Below are 16,966 nucleotides of genomic sequence, written 5' to 3'. Positions count from 1 at the left end.
ACATGAATAATGTGAAAAAAATCAATATTTACTTTGAAAATGTTTTATCTTCAAGAAATAAATTTAATAGAAGAAAAAGAAAGAGATAAGTGGCCAATTTAAGAGGCCAGGCTACAAAGGGAAGAATCCTTGCATGCATTTGACATTTATCACACTCAGTGGTATATGACAGTAATCACATGCCTATTGCCTCTGTGACATGTTATTCATAATAATAAACACCCATGAAAAACTGGCTTGTCTCCTGCCTCACCTCTCCCATATTCGGTACAATACAAATGAGGCCAGCAAGGATCACAAGGAAGGAAAAACAAAAAATATGAGCATCCTATTTTTGTGTTTCTTCAGCACAAACAGTAAGACCTTTCCCCCACTCTCTCTGTTTACCAAATTTTTGCCCACAAAATTATCCAAACTTCTCCAGAATCACCTAACAAATGTAAATGTTTTTTAACATGAAAAAGTTTGCTTACAGAACTAAAATATTCTCCAAAGACTAAAGTTTGAAATCCATCTAATGTCAAATTCCTTTATCTAGAATCCACTACTTTTAAATAAACAGTACTTTTCACAGACTTCCAAAGTAAAGACATTTTCATTAGACAAAACATTAAAAATACTCTGTAAGTTCTTGTCTTGTTTTTGGCTGTTGTAGAAATGTTTTACTCTTCCATTTACTTACCCAGTAAGTCAGGCCAATCAAGGTAATTTACATGAGTTCATGAAATTAGATTTACTCTGCGTTTTGCTCTAAGATTCATTATATGCTTAGTTCACTAGGTTCAACTACTGGGCCACTAAAAAGCATGATTTAGAGCAGCAACTTCTCATTCTATGTAGAAGAGGCCAATGGTACTCATCATCTCTTCATACTAGTTGACAATGGGGAAAAAATCACCCCCAACCTCCCTTCTCTAGTTCCTGTTTTGCTCCATTATCCTCAGTGCAAACTCCACTGGCATTCTATCACCTGACCATTCAGGCATGTATACTCCCAACCCCTCCTAGAACATATCATGGTAGAGTGATCCCAGGTGAGACCAGAGGTTTATCCCTTCAGAATGTCCACCACTGCTCTGATCCCCAACTCCATCTCTATCAAGCTATTTGTTTGTCCTGTTATCCTAATCAGGTTTTTTGTTTTGTTTTGTTTTGTTTTGTTTTGTTTTGAGATGGAGTCTCGCTCTGTCGCCCAGGCTGGAAGTACAGTGGTGCGATCTCGGCTCACTGCAACCTCTGCCTCCCGGGTTCAAGTGATTCTCCTGCCTCAGCCTCCCGAGTAGCTGGAACTACAGGTGACTGCCACCACGCCAGGCTAATTTCTGTATTTTTAGTAGAGACAGGGTTTCACCATATTGGCCAGGCTGGTGTCAAACTCCTGACCTTGTGATCCACCCGCCTTGGCCTCCCAAAGTGCTGGGATTATAGGCGTCAGCCACCGCACCCGGCCCCTAATCCAGTTTTAAGTCCCCTATTATATGATGCTTCTGTATCCTCCTGAAATCTTAAGGTATAAATTATACTATCTGTAATTGTAATACCACCCCAGTCCTGAAGAAATTGGTTTTAATTTTTAACCAGTAAAATCAGCTCCACTAGCATTTATGGAGTACTTACTAATGTAGCAATACTGTTCTGAGAGGGAGAAACATATAGGTAGATATGAGAAGCCTTACAGACGTTACAGTGAGAAATAACATGGAACAGTGGTGAGAATGTACACACAAACATAGTCTCTAAATACAGGGATATAAAAGTGCTATTTTTTAAAACCTCCATTTACACATCACAATGTATTCTAATTGCTTAATAGGTAAAAAACAAAACAAAAAAAAAAAACATAACGTTTTCCTAATATCCCAAACTGGAAAGTGATGAACATATTTGTCTCTTTTTACTTTAATTGATTTCTTAGAAATTTAAGATACTGTGGGGCGAACTGAATGGAACAAGCTTGAAAACCAAAGTACTTAAGTAAAATTTACTGAGTGCTTACTATGTGCTAACCACTAGCACGGCCGATTCTGGGGATAAAACCACTAGCATGGCCGATTCTACGGAGCAAAAACCAGCAATGATATTGCACTGATGGAGTTTACAGTGTAATGGAACAAACTCGTAATAATCAGACCAGTAAGTGATGAATTATAACAGGGATAAGTGCTGCACAGTAAAGCCAGGGTGCTGAGTGCACAGCACAGAGTGCACAACGTGGATCTGACCTATGAGCGGGGAACGGGCCGGGTGTCCAGGAAGGCTTCTATGATCAAGGACATACAGCTAGAGGAAAGATCTGAGGAGCACAGAGAGTAAGCCAGGCAGAGAGAGGTACGAGTCAATTCCTTGTGACTAGAGGGTGCAGGGCAGTTCTGAGGAACTGAGAGGAAATGGGAACCAAAGGGCAAGGGGCAGCTTGATGGGAAATGAGGCAAAAGCAGCAGGGAGGGACCAGACCTTGCAGGGCCTTGTGTGTTATTTTAAGGCTAGATCTTCACCCTTAAGACAATAAGCAGCCACTAAAGAGTTCTAACTGTGTTGCTAATTAAATTCTAAGATCACTTATGCAGAGGATCTGGCACAGTTCCAGATCCATAGCAGGAGGCAGCGAATGCTGACTCCCTCCCAAACACATCCTGCAGCATTTACTGCTTTATTCAAATAGTCTACCAACTAACAATCAGAATGCGTATCTCTTCTCTTTTCACATCAGTATCATTATGAAATGAGTTAGTATTTTAAAATTTTAATCGAATGTCCATTATCTCTCAATATAATAAAGTAGGATCTGAAGTACCTTGGAAATTAGAAGTTATTTATTGAATCATAAGATAATCTCATATAGTGCTAAAATGTTATAATTAAATAAGCTTTAAAATATTTTATATTTTATAAAATATATTAATACCAAGATAAAATAGAATCAAATAAAACAATGTAATAAAGTAAATGACATAACTTACAGAATCCAAGTTCAATATTACACATTTACTTAGCAAGCTACAATATGCCTTCAAGGAAAGCTGAGAAATCTACTTAGAAACCATCTGCAGTTTTTGGCATATCAACCATCTAATCCAAATACAGGGCTTGTGCCCTATTTACAGCAATTCCTTGCTTTTCAAATTTCTTATTTTTTTTTTCAAACGTTTCTGCAGCAATCCATTAAGACAGTTTGCAAACAATCAAATATTTGACCTAAAATATGGCAGCAACACATTTTAAAATTTACATTTGCTTGGATGGAAAGCAGCTAATCATACTGATCTAAAAAAAATAACAACAATTTCGGAATCTTTGGTAGCCAATTACCAGAGAGGCATCACATCAGGGAACCACACTCTTCCCAGGTATTTGGAGACTTCAGTGTGAATTTCATCTAGGCTATAATCCTCATCGGGGATCAAAACTTCCTCCATTATAGAGAGCTGTGTTAGCCTTCTCCCACACAGTCTTACGAACTCGACGAAGGCACTGCAGCTGACTTCACATTCGCTGAGGCCCAAGGCTGTTAGGTTTGTACAGTGTTCAGCAACACAAATAAGTTCATTATCAAGAGGCTGAAGACCACTAGCACACACCACTAACTCAGTCAGTCGAGGACAGTTGAGACCTATCCGTCCTAAAACCACTTTGCTGACTGAACAACCAAAATAAAGGTGAGTAACAGGGGTTTCTTCTTTGAAGAACATCTCAAATTCCTCTTCACATAGAAAGAAGTACATAACAACATTAACGCTAGGGGAATGTTTAATAAGTGCATCCCAACTGTGTTTTTTAATAGCATGAAATTTAATCTGTCCAGGATTTTCACTCACAACATCAATTCGAAGATGTTCAAGGTTAACATGAGTCTCACTTGAGAGTGCAAGGAGAAGTTCATCAGTTAGGATATAATAATTCAACGCCAGTTCTCTAAGGCCTTGACAATGATCAGCTACACAAAGAATTCCTGTGGGAAGTTGGGGAAAATTCTTAAGAACAAAGAATCATATTGATCCTAATACAGTATTTTGTAAATTTAAATTTGATATTAATTATTCATTATTTGCGAAAAAGCTATCTAACAACTTCTGAGAGCATGTCTGCCAGGAGGTATTAAGTATATAATGAAAATCATATGTATATATGTAAAATTAAAATATCTCAGGAGAAGGTTACTATAACTATACCTACCTTGCAGATTAAGAAGTCTTTTGAAAAAACTTACTTAAATAATTTATGATTCATAGGAATATAATTTTCAAAAAGAAACTGCATCTTTATAGTTATTGTAATAAAAATATCATATCATTCTAGCTTTAAAAAATGTAACCCACCATCAGATGAAACATGAGGACAGTTACTCATTTTTAGAAGTCTTAGAGTGTCACTATTATTGGCCACAAGAATCTTCAATGAAGGATCATCCACTGGTGTATCTTCAATTTTGATTGATGATAACGATTTTGAGTTGATAAAAACAACTGTAAGTGCTGACACAAAATGAGACTTGCATGGCCATAAGAAAAAATTATGAAAACATTATTTTAAAATGTACAGCTTTAAGAAGTTCACTAAAACCATATCAATACATGCTAATGATAACATAGGAAGAACCATGAACATATGGCTGTTTCCACAGAATCATTTTCCAGTAGAAGATATTTTTATAATGAAGTATAGTTTTATACTTTTTATAACTGATAAACAAAATAGTGAGGAAAAAAAGCTCCAAAGATTTCATAAAACATGTCTTCCGATTACTTCAATTAAGGATTTGGTTTTCAATATTAAAAGGACACAATTATTGTATATTTATTTCCTAGAACAGGGGTTGGTAGATTACAGACAACTTGCCAAATCCAGCCTATGGTCTGTTTCTGTATGGCTCACAAAGAATGGTTTTTGTATTTTTAAATGGTTGGAAAAATTTTTTAAAGAATAGTATTTTATGACATGAAAATTACATGAAACTTGAATTTCAGTATCCCTAAATACTGTCTGATGGGAACACAGTCATGCCCGTTATTTAAATATTGTCTGTGTATTTGTGTCTGCTTTCAGACTCCAGTGTTAGAGTTGAGTAGTCGCGGTGTAACTAGTTGGCCCCCAAAGCCTGAAATACTTGCTATCTGAATCTTTTTGACCCCTACCCTAGAAGAAACAGAATTTTTATCTGATTTATCCACTCCCATATGTCTAGCACTTAAAATAGTATCTGGCACATAGCATGGCAAATGGACGATAAAAATTTGTTGAATGAATAAATGATATTTTAATTCATTTTATAAGATTTCACAATCTTCAGTGACAGCCTTTTCCTAGCAAATTATCCAAAGTAAATCCAAGTCTGTAAATGCTTTGAAGACTGACAGACTAAAGCTTACTTCTAGTTTGACCTGAAAATGAGTAGAACTTCAGAAATTTTCAGATTCAGTATCTTTTGGCAAAGACAGAAAGTCTGGAAACCAAATCTGTACATGATCATTTTTCCCTTTTCAAAATCAATCAAGTTGGATTCTACCAAAGGTTCTATTATGCCTAACAGAATGACCAAATTGGTTATAAATGTTCATTAATTTATAAGAAAACTTATTGATTTATACTAATCGTAAACTGGTTTACACAAATTTTGAAACGGCAGAAGGCTAGACTTCTTCAGTAAATTTTATGGTGCCAAAATTATTAGGGAGATATAAACACAAGGTTTAGTTTCCCTTTAATCAACTGTCAACTGACTGCTTTAATCCTGAAGGACGACTTTAAAAACCATTAGAGTACATATTTCATTATAATAACAATGTATTAGTTTAGTACTATTTATACTTGGCAAAATGCTATACTTTTATTTTTCCTTAGTTTACAGATTTAAAAAACTGAGTCTCAGAGAGATCCATGACCTTGCCAGAGCTCACTTTAAACAGTAGAGGCAGAGCTTGAAATGAAGCTTGCTAATTAATTCCTGGTATCTAGCTCTGGTGACTGCACCAGCGAACCTAGAAGCTGGCCCTGGAAGCTGATGTGCAACATTAGAGACAGCTTTTAGAATATAAGAAGAATTTCAGGGTAATCTGATTCTGTAGTTCATAAACAAGGAAATAACTATCTAGAAGTGGTAAATTTCATCGGATTACTTACATTACTCTAATCCCTAAATGACCCATTTTTTTCAGCACATCCCTTTAGAAGATAAACAGGCCAGCAGAAATACTGGCTAGAAGAGTGCCATGACCCAGTTTATAAGAGAGATGCTGCTATTCCTCTATCTTCTTCCATAGGAAAATTTCCATTAGCCAGCTTTACCAACTACCATAATTTAATGCCTATCATATATCAGGCACTATTCTGACTCTAGGTTTATAATGGTAAACAAAATAGAATCTCTGCCTTCAATGAGTTTATGTTTGGTGTAAGGAGAAGAGAATAAACACATTAAAAAAAAAAGGTGGTTTCAAGTACTGATGAATGATATGAAGAAGATAAAAATAATGTAACAGTAGGGTACATTATTACTGGAGCAGGGGGTGCCATTTTCACAGTTAAGGAGGGGCTCTCCAAGGAGACGGCATTCAGGTTGAAGTCTGAACGAGGAGAATACGGTATTAGTTTCTATGGCAGAGCGTGGCTGGTTGCTTCCCGGCAACCATTCTTCCTTTGTGTGTTAAATCAGTTCCAATTTTTAGCTGGGCACACTGCCACCCAGCTCAAAGATTCCCCAGACTCCCTGGAATCTGGTGTGGTCAGACTTAGAGGTAAACAGAAAACACTGTGTAGTACTTTTGGGTGGTCTCCTTGATAAGGAGAAGGCACACCCTTCTTCCCCCATGTCTAACACCCTAGCCCCCAGAGCAAGGACATGATGGTTGGAGCTCAGATGGTCATCTTGAAGACACACCTTGGAGAGAGTGGAGCAGCTGGAAGAAACCGAGGTTCCTACCACCTTCATACCAGCTATGGACTCTCACCTATCAATTTCTTTAATGTGAGAGAAATATACTTTGATCATGTTTTTAAGCCACTTTTCTTTTGGAGTTCCTACTGCATGAATGTAAACATCATGCTAGCAAGCGTAGTTCATTTAGTTAAATATTATATTGTTCCACCTCCAAAAGAGAGGCCACAGAATCACAGGAAAAACATCCACTATTGCCTCTACATGCTCTATGTTCAAAGTAAAATAAGCACAATATCCAAATTTTATATTAATGACACTGTGGGAACAATGACTACAGTTACAAAATATATCTAAAGAATGAAAACATGCATAAACTATTTTTGCAAAAATAAGTGCTAGTCAACAGAAAACAGCTTGAAATAGTACTTTGAATACAAATAGGAGATGGTCTGTCTTTAGGAAAAAATGGCTTTTGCCTAGTTTCGCAGTCTTTAGGGATTGTAGTACAGCTCATCAAAAACGCATAATATCCTTACCTCTGATACATTCATGAAACTTGGCTTGGCTGTTGAAATCAAGCCCAAGGTCTGGATGGAACAATTTACCAGCTGAGAGAGTATACCACAGGCAGCTTCTGCTGACTCGACACTACTGTCAACCTAGACAGACAATTTTTAATCTCAAATAATTTCCTGAAGATAATTTATCAGAAATAATGGCAATGTAATTATTTAGTAGAATTCAGTTGCAAAATTTTATTCATTCCTTGAGTTATCGTCTAAATGAGTACTTTTTCTTCGTACAAAATGTCTCAGACTATAAAATGAAAAACAGAGATGATGACAAATTAGCTTTCCAAGCACGTCATATTTTCAAATCTTTTACAATTACCTGAATTTTAATAACGGCATACAAATGATGGAAACTGCATTTTAAGTTTTTCAATTACAGTTCAAGTTCTACACTTCAATAGATGCAAGTAACTGTAGAAAAACAGGAAACCGCTTCGGATAAAATGCTTTGCAAAACTCACTGACTGCCTCAAAATAAGGCTCTAGATATACAAAAGCATTGTTAACAAAATGTAAGTCATGGTTTCCATTTAATGCTTATTTTTCTTACCTTAAAGCTGACATATTGAAGATGGGCAGAATGCTTTTTAATGATCTGCTGAATGAGATCAGGATGAGTGGACTTAAAATATGAAGTAGCTGACTGGTTCAGTTCAAATTCAAACTTTCTCCAAAGGTCAGGAATATGAAAAACTTCATTCCATCTCCTACATACAGAAGATGCACGGGCCCGATCTAGTAAAGGAAGATACTGAAAAATTCGTAATACTACATGGTGAGGCAAACTCCCCCAGTCTAAACGAACTGTGTGCGTATGAGTCTGGTTGAGAGAAGAGTAGAACCCAAGTTTTGGCTGTTTCACTGCTCCTGACAACTGGACAATTTTATTCTCAACAGATAAACTGTTCCTCTTCATTCTGTAAACATTAGAAAGTGTTCAGTGTCTGATAGTTTTTTCACATTTCCACCAAATATTGGCACTCTAACTGTACAGAATAACATTAGAAAATGAAAAATTGTTTAATTAATACAATTTTAGTAGGTATCTTCCACTTTCACGCATGGATAGGTGCTACCTCGTGCTGGGCATACAGAGATAAAGAAGTACAAACCTGTTCTCAAAGACCTATGGTCAAATGGTGAAATACAGTGATAAATGCTAGGACCAAAGTTGGGATAAGTTTCAATGGAAAGAAAAAAGGATGCATGTGATTGAGTTTGTGTGTGGAGGAGGTGGCTTGGGAGGCTTCCAGGAGGAAATGTCCAAGGAAGCAGTGTATGTCCCAGGTTTTTTTTTCTTTTTTTCCTAGTCAATTATTGTATTTTAATTTTAAAGGAGGAAGTATCACATTGCAATTGTGCTAAACAAACAAACAAACAAACAAAAAAACCGCATACACAAAAACCTGGGAGGGCTGGGAAATAGTAAAACACAATTAAAAGCATAGGTCTAGATAAGTCCCTACTCCGCTACTTACTAACCATATGATCTTGTCAGAACAAATTACTCTAAGCCTCAGTTTCCTCATCTCCAACAAGAAAAGTACCTATAAGATCAATGTGAGGATTAAAGTACCAGCAGATAGTTTAGTTGTAGTCTGTGTTGGTATATTAAATTGTTCAGTGCAGTTTTCTGAACTGTTTTCACTACTTAAGTCAAATCAAAACTCTAACAAAAACTCAAATGATCTGCAACAATTTTCAGATGACAGCCAGGACACAGGAGCTCAGAGAAGTTAGATATGGCAGGGACAAAGTCTTAGTTCAAGCAACACACCTGATCCTCTCCAGTAAAGCAGCCAGGGAATGAGCATTCTTACCCTCCAAACAGAAATGATGAATCTCTAGATACTAGCCAGCTTGGGACACAACTAAGTTCCAGCAAATTTGAAGTCCAGATATGTCCAAGTATATATGGTCATCTTGTACATATATTTTATATAAGAATACAAAGTATTTTAAGTATACAATTATTTGAAAGGCAAAATAAAATAATGGTAAGAGTGGTTCTGAACTTTACTGAACTTTGGTTAACTATATAACCCCCCTTTAACCCCTGCAATATTAGGAATGTACACAGGGAAGATTCAGTGTCATAACTGAAACACACCTTGAAATCTAATAAAATATTTATGTAATAAGAAACTATCTCTGTCTTGTGATTCACTGTGTCTGATGTGACACATTTCTTAAGCACAACATAGAGTTTGATCCCAGAAGCAGGAATGACCTGTAAAGTCACTGAACACAATGAAAAGTCATCTTTAGGGTTTGGAAAACTGAAATGAGAAGCAAAAATAGTTACAAAGCTGCATCTCAAGCATCAGGCAAAAGAGCTACCACATACATTTTAGTCTGACTAAACCAGTTACAGGCATGACTCAGGCCCTGTCCAGCAATACTATGTAGACCATGTGAAACTGCTGACTACCAAGAATTCAAAGCATATGCTATTTTAAAAGGCCTGATCTACTACTCTTCAATGCTAACTCCTTAATACTGAAAGGTACAAGAAGAGATGCTGGATTCTAAACTCTGATGTGGAGCATAGTCAATGACATTTTGCTTGTAACCGTATCATTTGGAAATCTACAAAATGGATAAATTTTCACTAAGTTTTTATAAAGAAGTTACCCTTAATAGAATCGTTTACTTGAAAACCAGTGATGCTCACATAAAGACATCACTCAAATGCCAGGTTAGAAAACTACCTGGCAGTTCTAAACAGAGGGACTGTGCTATATATTAAATCTCATTGTATGTGGCATGGATTGTTAAAATTATTTAATAATATCATTAAATTGCCAATTCACTGATAGTAGAATCGCAATAAGTAATTAAGGGTATTATATTAATACCAGTAACTTCTTAAAAATGATATTTTAATTTTCTTTTAAGTTGTATAATCTTCAAAGCATAAAGATTATACTCATCCACAAATCAAAAATTTCATGTAATTTTATAGCTATGTATATTGTAAAATATATTTTAGACAAATTGATCTTTATTAGCTTGAAGACGTTAATCTAAACAGTCTAGCCTAAAGATATGTGACCATTTAAAAAGTCGATCATTTCTTTTTCAAGCCTTTCTTACCTAAGGAAGGCTTCCAGATTAGAGTTCACTCTAAACCAATGAAATGAAGCAATGGTTGCCGTGGGGTACTCACCAACATCTATTTGATTTCACTTCTTATCTTGGTAAAATACCACAAAAACACATTCATCAGAATACATAAATAAACATCCAGTAATTTCTATGCTTAGGCTCTTTATATATCACTCTGTATATTGAAGGATTTTGCTAGGAAATTATTGATTCTAATACTGTTTTTTGTTGTTGTTCATTAAAAAACTAGCCCTGCCGGGTGCGGTGGCTCACGCCTGTAATCCCAGCACTTTGGGAGGCTGAGGCGGGTGCATCATTTGAGGTCAGGAGTTCAAGATCAGCCCGGCCAACATGGTGAAACCCCGCCTCTACTACAAATACAAAAATTAGCTGGGTGGTAGTGGTGCACGCCTGTAATCCCAGCTACTTGGGAGGCTGAGGCAGGAAGGCAGCAGTTGCCGTGAGCTGAGATCATGCCACTGCACTCCAGACTGGGCAACAGAGTGAGACCCTGTCTCAAAAACTAAAACAAAACAAAATAAAACAAAACAAAAACAAAAACAAACTCCAAAAAACTAGCATGGTTAGTGGAAATCTTGTTACGATTCCCAGGAATTATTCTTGAGGCTCTACCAAGTCTATGGATCAAAGAGTGAATGGACTCTAAGAATCCATATTTTAATTAATGTCTATAGAGAGATACTACAACAAATGTGAGAGAATTCATGACCACAATTATTTGTTTATAGGCTTTGTAAATCTTCCAGTTCCAGATTTTAGCAGCGCATAATACCATTACAGTTATAGTAAAGAGGCAGACATGTGATTTTTATTATTTTATCATTCCCATATGAATATAGTTGGACTAGTCTCTGTTAATAGAATATATGCTTCATATTTAAAAATCATTTCATATATAGTGATAGAGATGGCATCGATTCAGTCATACTCTCTTTGAGGTTTGCCAAATTTCAGGAAAATGACTTGTCAGAGTTAGCAGGAAAGTCTATGGAAATTGAAGAAAATAGTAATATAGGTCTACAGCAGGATAAAACTCAGAGCCTTGGCATCATGAATAAATGTCGTAAGGTAAAAATAAATAAATACATTCTACTACTTTTGTAAACCAAACTCAACTACACAGAGGAGGTAAACAAGGCAACCTATTAATTTACTAAACAGTTCCCTTAAAACTCTACTGTCTACCACCTGTTAATTTTCCATTTCTCTCTGAATCCAACTCCTAAAGCAGAACTGGGGAGGACAGGCTAGCGGAATGTATTTGAGCTCAGGATCTACCATTTGATTTCCTTACTGCCACCTACTGTTCCACAGTTTTCCAGATAATGCCACGGTTGGCTGTCCTTCCTTTATTCCAGAAGTAGAGGGAAAGGAACTCCAGGGAACACTTTCAGTGAAACACCAAAAATAAAAGAAAGACAAGTCGAGTTACTAGTTATTCCTCAAATCAGGTAACACACAATTTTATTTAATGCAGAAACTTTTCTCCTGAGTTACGCTTATGGCTAATTTCTGTGCCAATAGGCCATTCTTCATGTGAGAATACTGACATAATACTGACATATCAATAGGGAGTTGCTACCTAAGACCAATAAGAAGATAGCGCACCACTACTTAGATCAGTTCACTGAAGTCTTCTGAATCAGATGAATTACTTCTCTGGTTGCTGAAGGAACGTGATGGCTGTCTCATAGTCACGAGAATGTTGAGGACAGGTAGGGAACAAAACCAGAATACAGGACCCCACCAAGTGATAAGCCATTCTTCCAAAAAGGGAGAAAAGAGAAAGTTGGACATGGATCTTCAGCACAACTTCAGAGTATGAAACAAGTTTATTAGCACTGAGGAGCTCCACTAACCACCTTAACTTAAATGTCTTTTTTGATGTGTTTTCTAATTTGGTAGATCAGGTGACCACATGAATGGGATCTCTAAAAGTATCTTAGAGATTGCCCACAGTATTCTTGAGGGCAAGATTATCAAAGACAGATGAGATGAAGACTGACTGAACATCCACAGTCAACTCACTAAAGGCCATGGAAGCAGCTCTCCTCTGCACCATCACTAGGTTCTTTCAGATTGGTGAAATGAATACCCAAAAGTTACTTTTAATAGTTTCAAGTTTTCAATGGTCACAACAATAGAAATAATAGGAGAATACTACAGATAACAGAATATAGGAATATAGATGCAAAATTATCTGAAAAGGGTGGATAAATGTGTTGGGAGCAGCAAAAGTAAACGGAAATAACGGTTAAATGTCCTTTATTTAATCTCCTTCCTAAAGTTTCACGATGAGCCATCAGATTGTTGCCCCAGGCAGATGGTCTATGTTAAGGAGTCTGAAATCCTAGTTACCAGTGCAATGGCAGGGAAAGCATGGCCTGGACAGGAGGGCCGAAGCCTCGCGCTCCAAAATATACATAAAAACACACAGTTTTCCAACAAAAGAATGGGGCAACACCTCTTTCTACTAAATATAATCCAAGCAACGAACAAAACATAATTTGTTGGAGACACTGTCAAAAAGATTTATGTACTTTGCAGCCCATAAGACTCTAAGTTCCCTTCTAAGTCTAAAAGTTACAATTCTTTTTAAAATTTCAAATCAAATAAAAATATCACCCAGGTATTAAGGAGACAAGAGATGAAAAATATTTATGTCAAATATTTCCTAAAGCAGAAGCTGCCATCTTTGCAGTGTTCTGGCACTTTGTCACTGGTTCAGCGATTTTCTACACTCAAGTCTCTCTGTGGTATCAGCACATATCAATTTAAGAAGAAAAGTTTTACTTCCTAATACACATAATATGTATGCTTATTTTTAAATAAATCATACGAAAACTGAAGTTTTCCAAATATATGTAGATTGAAAACACCTTTGGAGACGCAAGGGGCAAAGCTGAACCGGGCAGTTTGTGAAAATCCCTGAATGGGGGGCGCCAAGGGCATCTGTTTCTCTCTCCACATCGACCCCAAAGTCGCGTCTCCGACTCTGGAAGGGAAAAGGGAGCGGACAGCAAGCAAGGCCCATCCGCGGGGAGGCCTTTCAAGCCAGGGGGAGCCCGCCTCGGGCTGGGCATGCTAAGGGAGCTAACAACGAACACAGGTGTTTCCAGAAATCATTTTTGCAAGATTTTTCCGGGAGAAAATAATCATAATTTCTTCTTCAATTTCTTATTTTGGAAGCGTCTTAAAAGGCACACTCGCCAAAGACAAAGACGGAACACCTTAAAGCGCACAGATGAGCGCTTTCAACTCGCGAGAAGGCTACTTTTTGACATTTCTTTGTGGTAACTATCAACTCCTGCGAAGTTAGCTGCAAGCAGTCGTGCAAAAAGCAACCTCGGGTATCAGTGATCACTGGACGAACGCCGCCCTTTCTAGGCTCACTCCACCGAAGAGCCAGACGCGCGGTTCATGGGGTGGCCGGGTGGGCGCCCAGCGTTGCGGAAACCCAACCCCGCGAGAAAGCGGACGCCCTGGGGCTGCACTTGCACTTCAGCACTGGCGGTCCGAGTCAGGTCCCGCTCACCCCGGCTTCGGGGGCGGCTGGGCCCGGGCGGCTGAAGCGGTCGCTCCAGGGGGCACGGGGCCGCAGGTGACCTCCCAGACGTGGCGCAGGGCGCGAGCACAAGCCTCCCGGGCAAGAAGAGCGCGCCCATCCCGCCCCACGTCGCCACCGCCGGCGGTGCCCCCGCGACACCCGAAAGATGTGCTACCTTTCAAGGGTTTCCGCGCGTGCTCGGCGTTCGCGGGCCGGGCCAAGGCGCTGGAGTCCGGCGGTCCGGTCGGCGCCGTGACGTGCGCGAAAGACGCCGGCTCCGCGCACTGGGGGCACAGGAGCGCCTAGGCGCCGGGGTGCGCGCAGACTGCAGCGGCCCAAGGCTCCGCCCCGCCTGGCCCCGCCTCGCGCTCTCTCCTCAGAGGCCGCCTCCCACCGCAGGCGGCAGTGCTGGAGCTGGCGCCCACCTGGCAGAGCTCGGAGTCACGCACGGCGATCTGAGCCCCCAGCCCCTCCTCCCACGGGGGCTGCGGTTCCGGGAGCGCCCCTTAGGTAGCATGTGGGAGGCTTCCTGCCTGCTGGTCTTCAGCTAATTCCCCGTGGCCACCTGCCTGTGACTCCAACGCTTGTGGTTTCTGGGACTTACTGCCGGTGAAGCGCACCCCTTTATCAATGCACAATTGCAGGTGACCCTCGAGCAATGGGAAGAGAGGTTAGGGGCGCCAAACCCTGCACAGTCGATCGGGGTATAACTTTTGACTTCCCCAAAACTTAACAATTAATAGCCTACTGTTGACTGAAGCCTTACCAAGAACATAAACTTTGGATGAACACGTATGCTGTATGTTATATATATTATGTACTGTGTAATATAGTATCTGCAGTATGGAAATCCATGTGTAAGTGGATCCATGCAGTTCAAACCCGTGTTGTTCAAGGGTCAACTGTCATTGAAAGGAACCGTCTACATATCAAGTGATAACAGCTCAGTGTGAAATGTGTGTATATCACCTCTCCTTGTTCGTGCTGTACAACTCAGCCCCCAGGTATGATCACTCAATAGTTCACTGTGTAAACTACCAGACCAATACGCAAACAAGTATATAGTGATAGATAAGGACTTTATTTTTTCTTGTTCACGTTTTAAAATCTGAGATCAAGCTATACGTAACTTTCGGGAACTTACTCTTTTGCCTACTGTCAAGGATACAGTTCATATTGATACACAGATTCTTTCATACTTTTTTTCCGAATAACTTTATTGAAGTATAATTGACAAACTCCACATACTTGCAGTGTAATTTGACAAGTTGTGACACCGTTGAAACTACCACTGTAATCAAGATAATGAACATACACAAATCTCCCAAAAGTTTTCCTATTTTGCGCGGTAATTCCTCCTTCGGGCTCCTCTCCTTTCTGCTTGGTGACCCTATAGATTAGATTCTGTTTCTTATTGTAACATAAATTGAATCACACAGTGTGTACTCTTCCTTGTGGTCTAGCTTTTTGCACTAAGCATAATTGTTTTGACATGTCTATGTTGTTGCCTATATGATGTTCCTTTCTTTTTATTGTCAAGTAGCATTCCATTGTATGGTTATACCACAGACTGTTTATGCATTCATCTCATGACAGAAATTTGGATTATTTCTTGTTTGAGGGTGTTATACATAAAGCTGCCTTTACTTTTCAATTTTAAATGGATATATGCTTTCACTACTTTGGAGTAAATATTAATACCTACGAGTAGAATAGCTGCATTGTGTGATAGGTCTATGATTAACTTTAAAAAAGGACTGTCAACGTGTTTTCCAAAGAGGTTGGACTATTTTACATTCCCACCAGCAGTGTATTAGAGTTCTAGTTTCTCCACCTCCTCACTCACACTTGGTATGACCAGTCTTCTTAATCGATAGGCATCTAGGGGCATCACACTGCAGTTTTAATTTGCATTTCTCTAGTGAATAATGAATTTCCTATTGAATTTCATAAGCTAATTTACCAACTGAACATCTTCGTTGATGAAGTGTCTGTTCAATGTTTTTGCCCATTTTAAATTGAGTTGTTTGTTTTCTCATTATTGTATTTTGAGAATTTTTAAATATATTCTGGATACAGGACTTCTGCCAGATATGTATGATTGTGACTATTTTTTTTCCAAGTCTGTGGCATGTCTTTTTTTTTTTCCTTGAGATGGGGTTTCGTTCTTATTGCCCAGGCTAGAGTGCAATGGTGCAATCTTGGCTCACTGCAACATCTGCCTCCTGGGTTCAAGTGATTCTCCTGCCTCAGCCTCCCGAGTAGCTGGGAGTACAGGCATGCACCACTGTGTCTGGGCTAATTTTGTATTTCTAGTAGAGACTGGGTTTCTCTATGTTGGTCAGGCTGGTCTCAAACTCCTGACCTCAGGGGATCCGCCCACCTCAGCCTCCCAAAGTGCTGGCATTACAGGCGTGAGCCACTGTGTCTGGCCTCATTTTCTTTTCTTTTCTCTTTTTTTTTGAAACGGAGTCTCACTCTGTCGCCAGGCTGGAGTGCAGTGGCTTGATCTCGGCTCACTGCAGGCTCTGCCTCCCGAGTTCAAGAGATTCTCCTGTCTCAGCCTCCCGGATAGTTGGGATTATAGGCGTGTGCCACCACACCTGGATAAGTTTTTGTGTTTTCACCAGAGACGGGGTTTCACCATGTTGGCCAGGCTGGTCTTGAACTCCTGACCTCAAAGGGATCCACCCGCCTCAGCTTCCCAAAGTGATGGAATTACAGGCATGAGCCATGGCGCCCCGTGCCAGCATCGTTTTCTTAATGGTGCCTTTTGAAAAGCAGAAGTTTTAATTTTGATGAAATCCAGTTTATCAATTTGTTTTTTTATGGATCATTTGTTTG

At 39.0% G+C, this 16,966-nt stretch overlaps 1 protein-coding gene across 1 annotated transcript; it reads right to left on the bottom strand.

Moving 5' to 3' along the window:
• Nucleotides 1-3,070: 3,070 nt before the first annotated feature.
• FBXL21P lies at nucleotides 3,071-8,377 on the bottom strand. The gene is made up of 4 exons (XM_010359906.2): nucleotides 7,997-8,377; nucleotides 7,411-7,533; nucleotides 4,317-4,488; nucleotides 3,071-3,949 (listed from the first exon to the last, which is right to left on the bottom strand). The coding sequence occupies exons 1-4, from the start codon at nucleotides 8,360-8,362 to the stop codon at nucleotides 3,306-3,308; spliced, it is 1,305 nt and encodes a 434-aa protein (XP_010358208.1). The 5' UTR covers nucleotides 8,363-8,377; the 3' UTR covers nucleotides 3,071-3,305.
• Nucleotides 8,378-16,966: the final 8,589 nt, after the last annotated feature.

Source organism: Rhinopithecus roxellana, chromosome 3 (assembly GCF_007565055.1).
Source record: "Rhinopithecus roxellana isolate Shanxi Qingling chromosome 3, ASM756505v1, whole genome shotgun sequence".
NCBI lineage: Eukaryota > Metazoa > Chordata > Mammalia > Primates > Cercopithecidae > Rhinopithecus > Rhinopithecus roxellana.
This window is presented reverse-complemented; position numbering and strand designations above follow the sequence as displayed.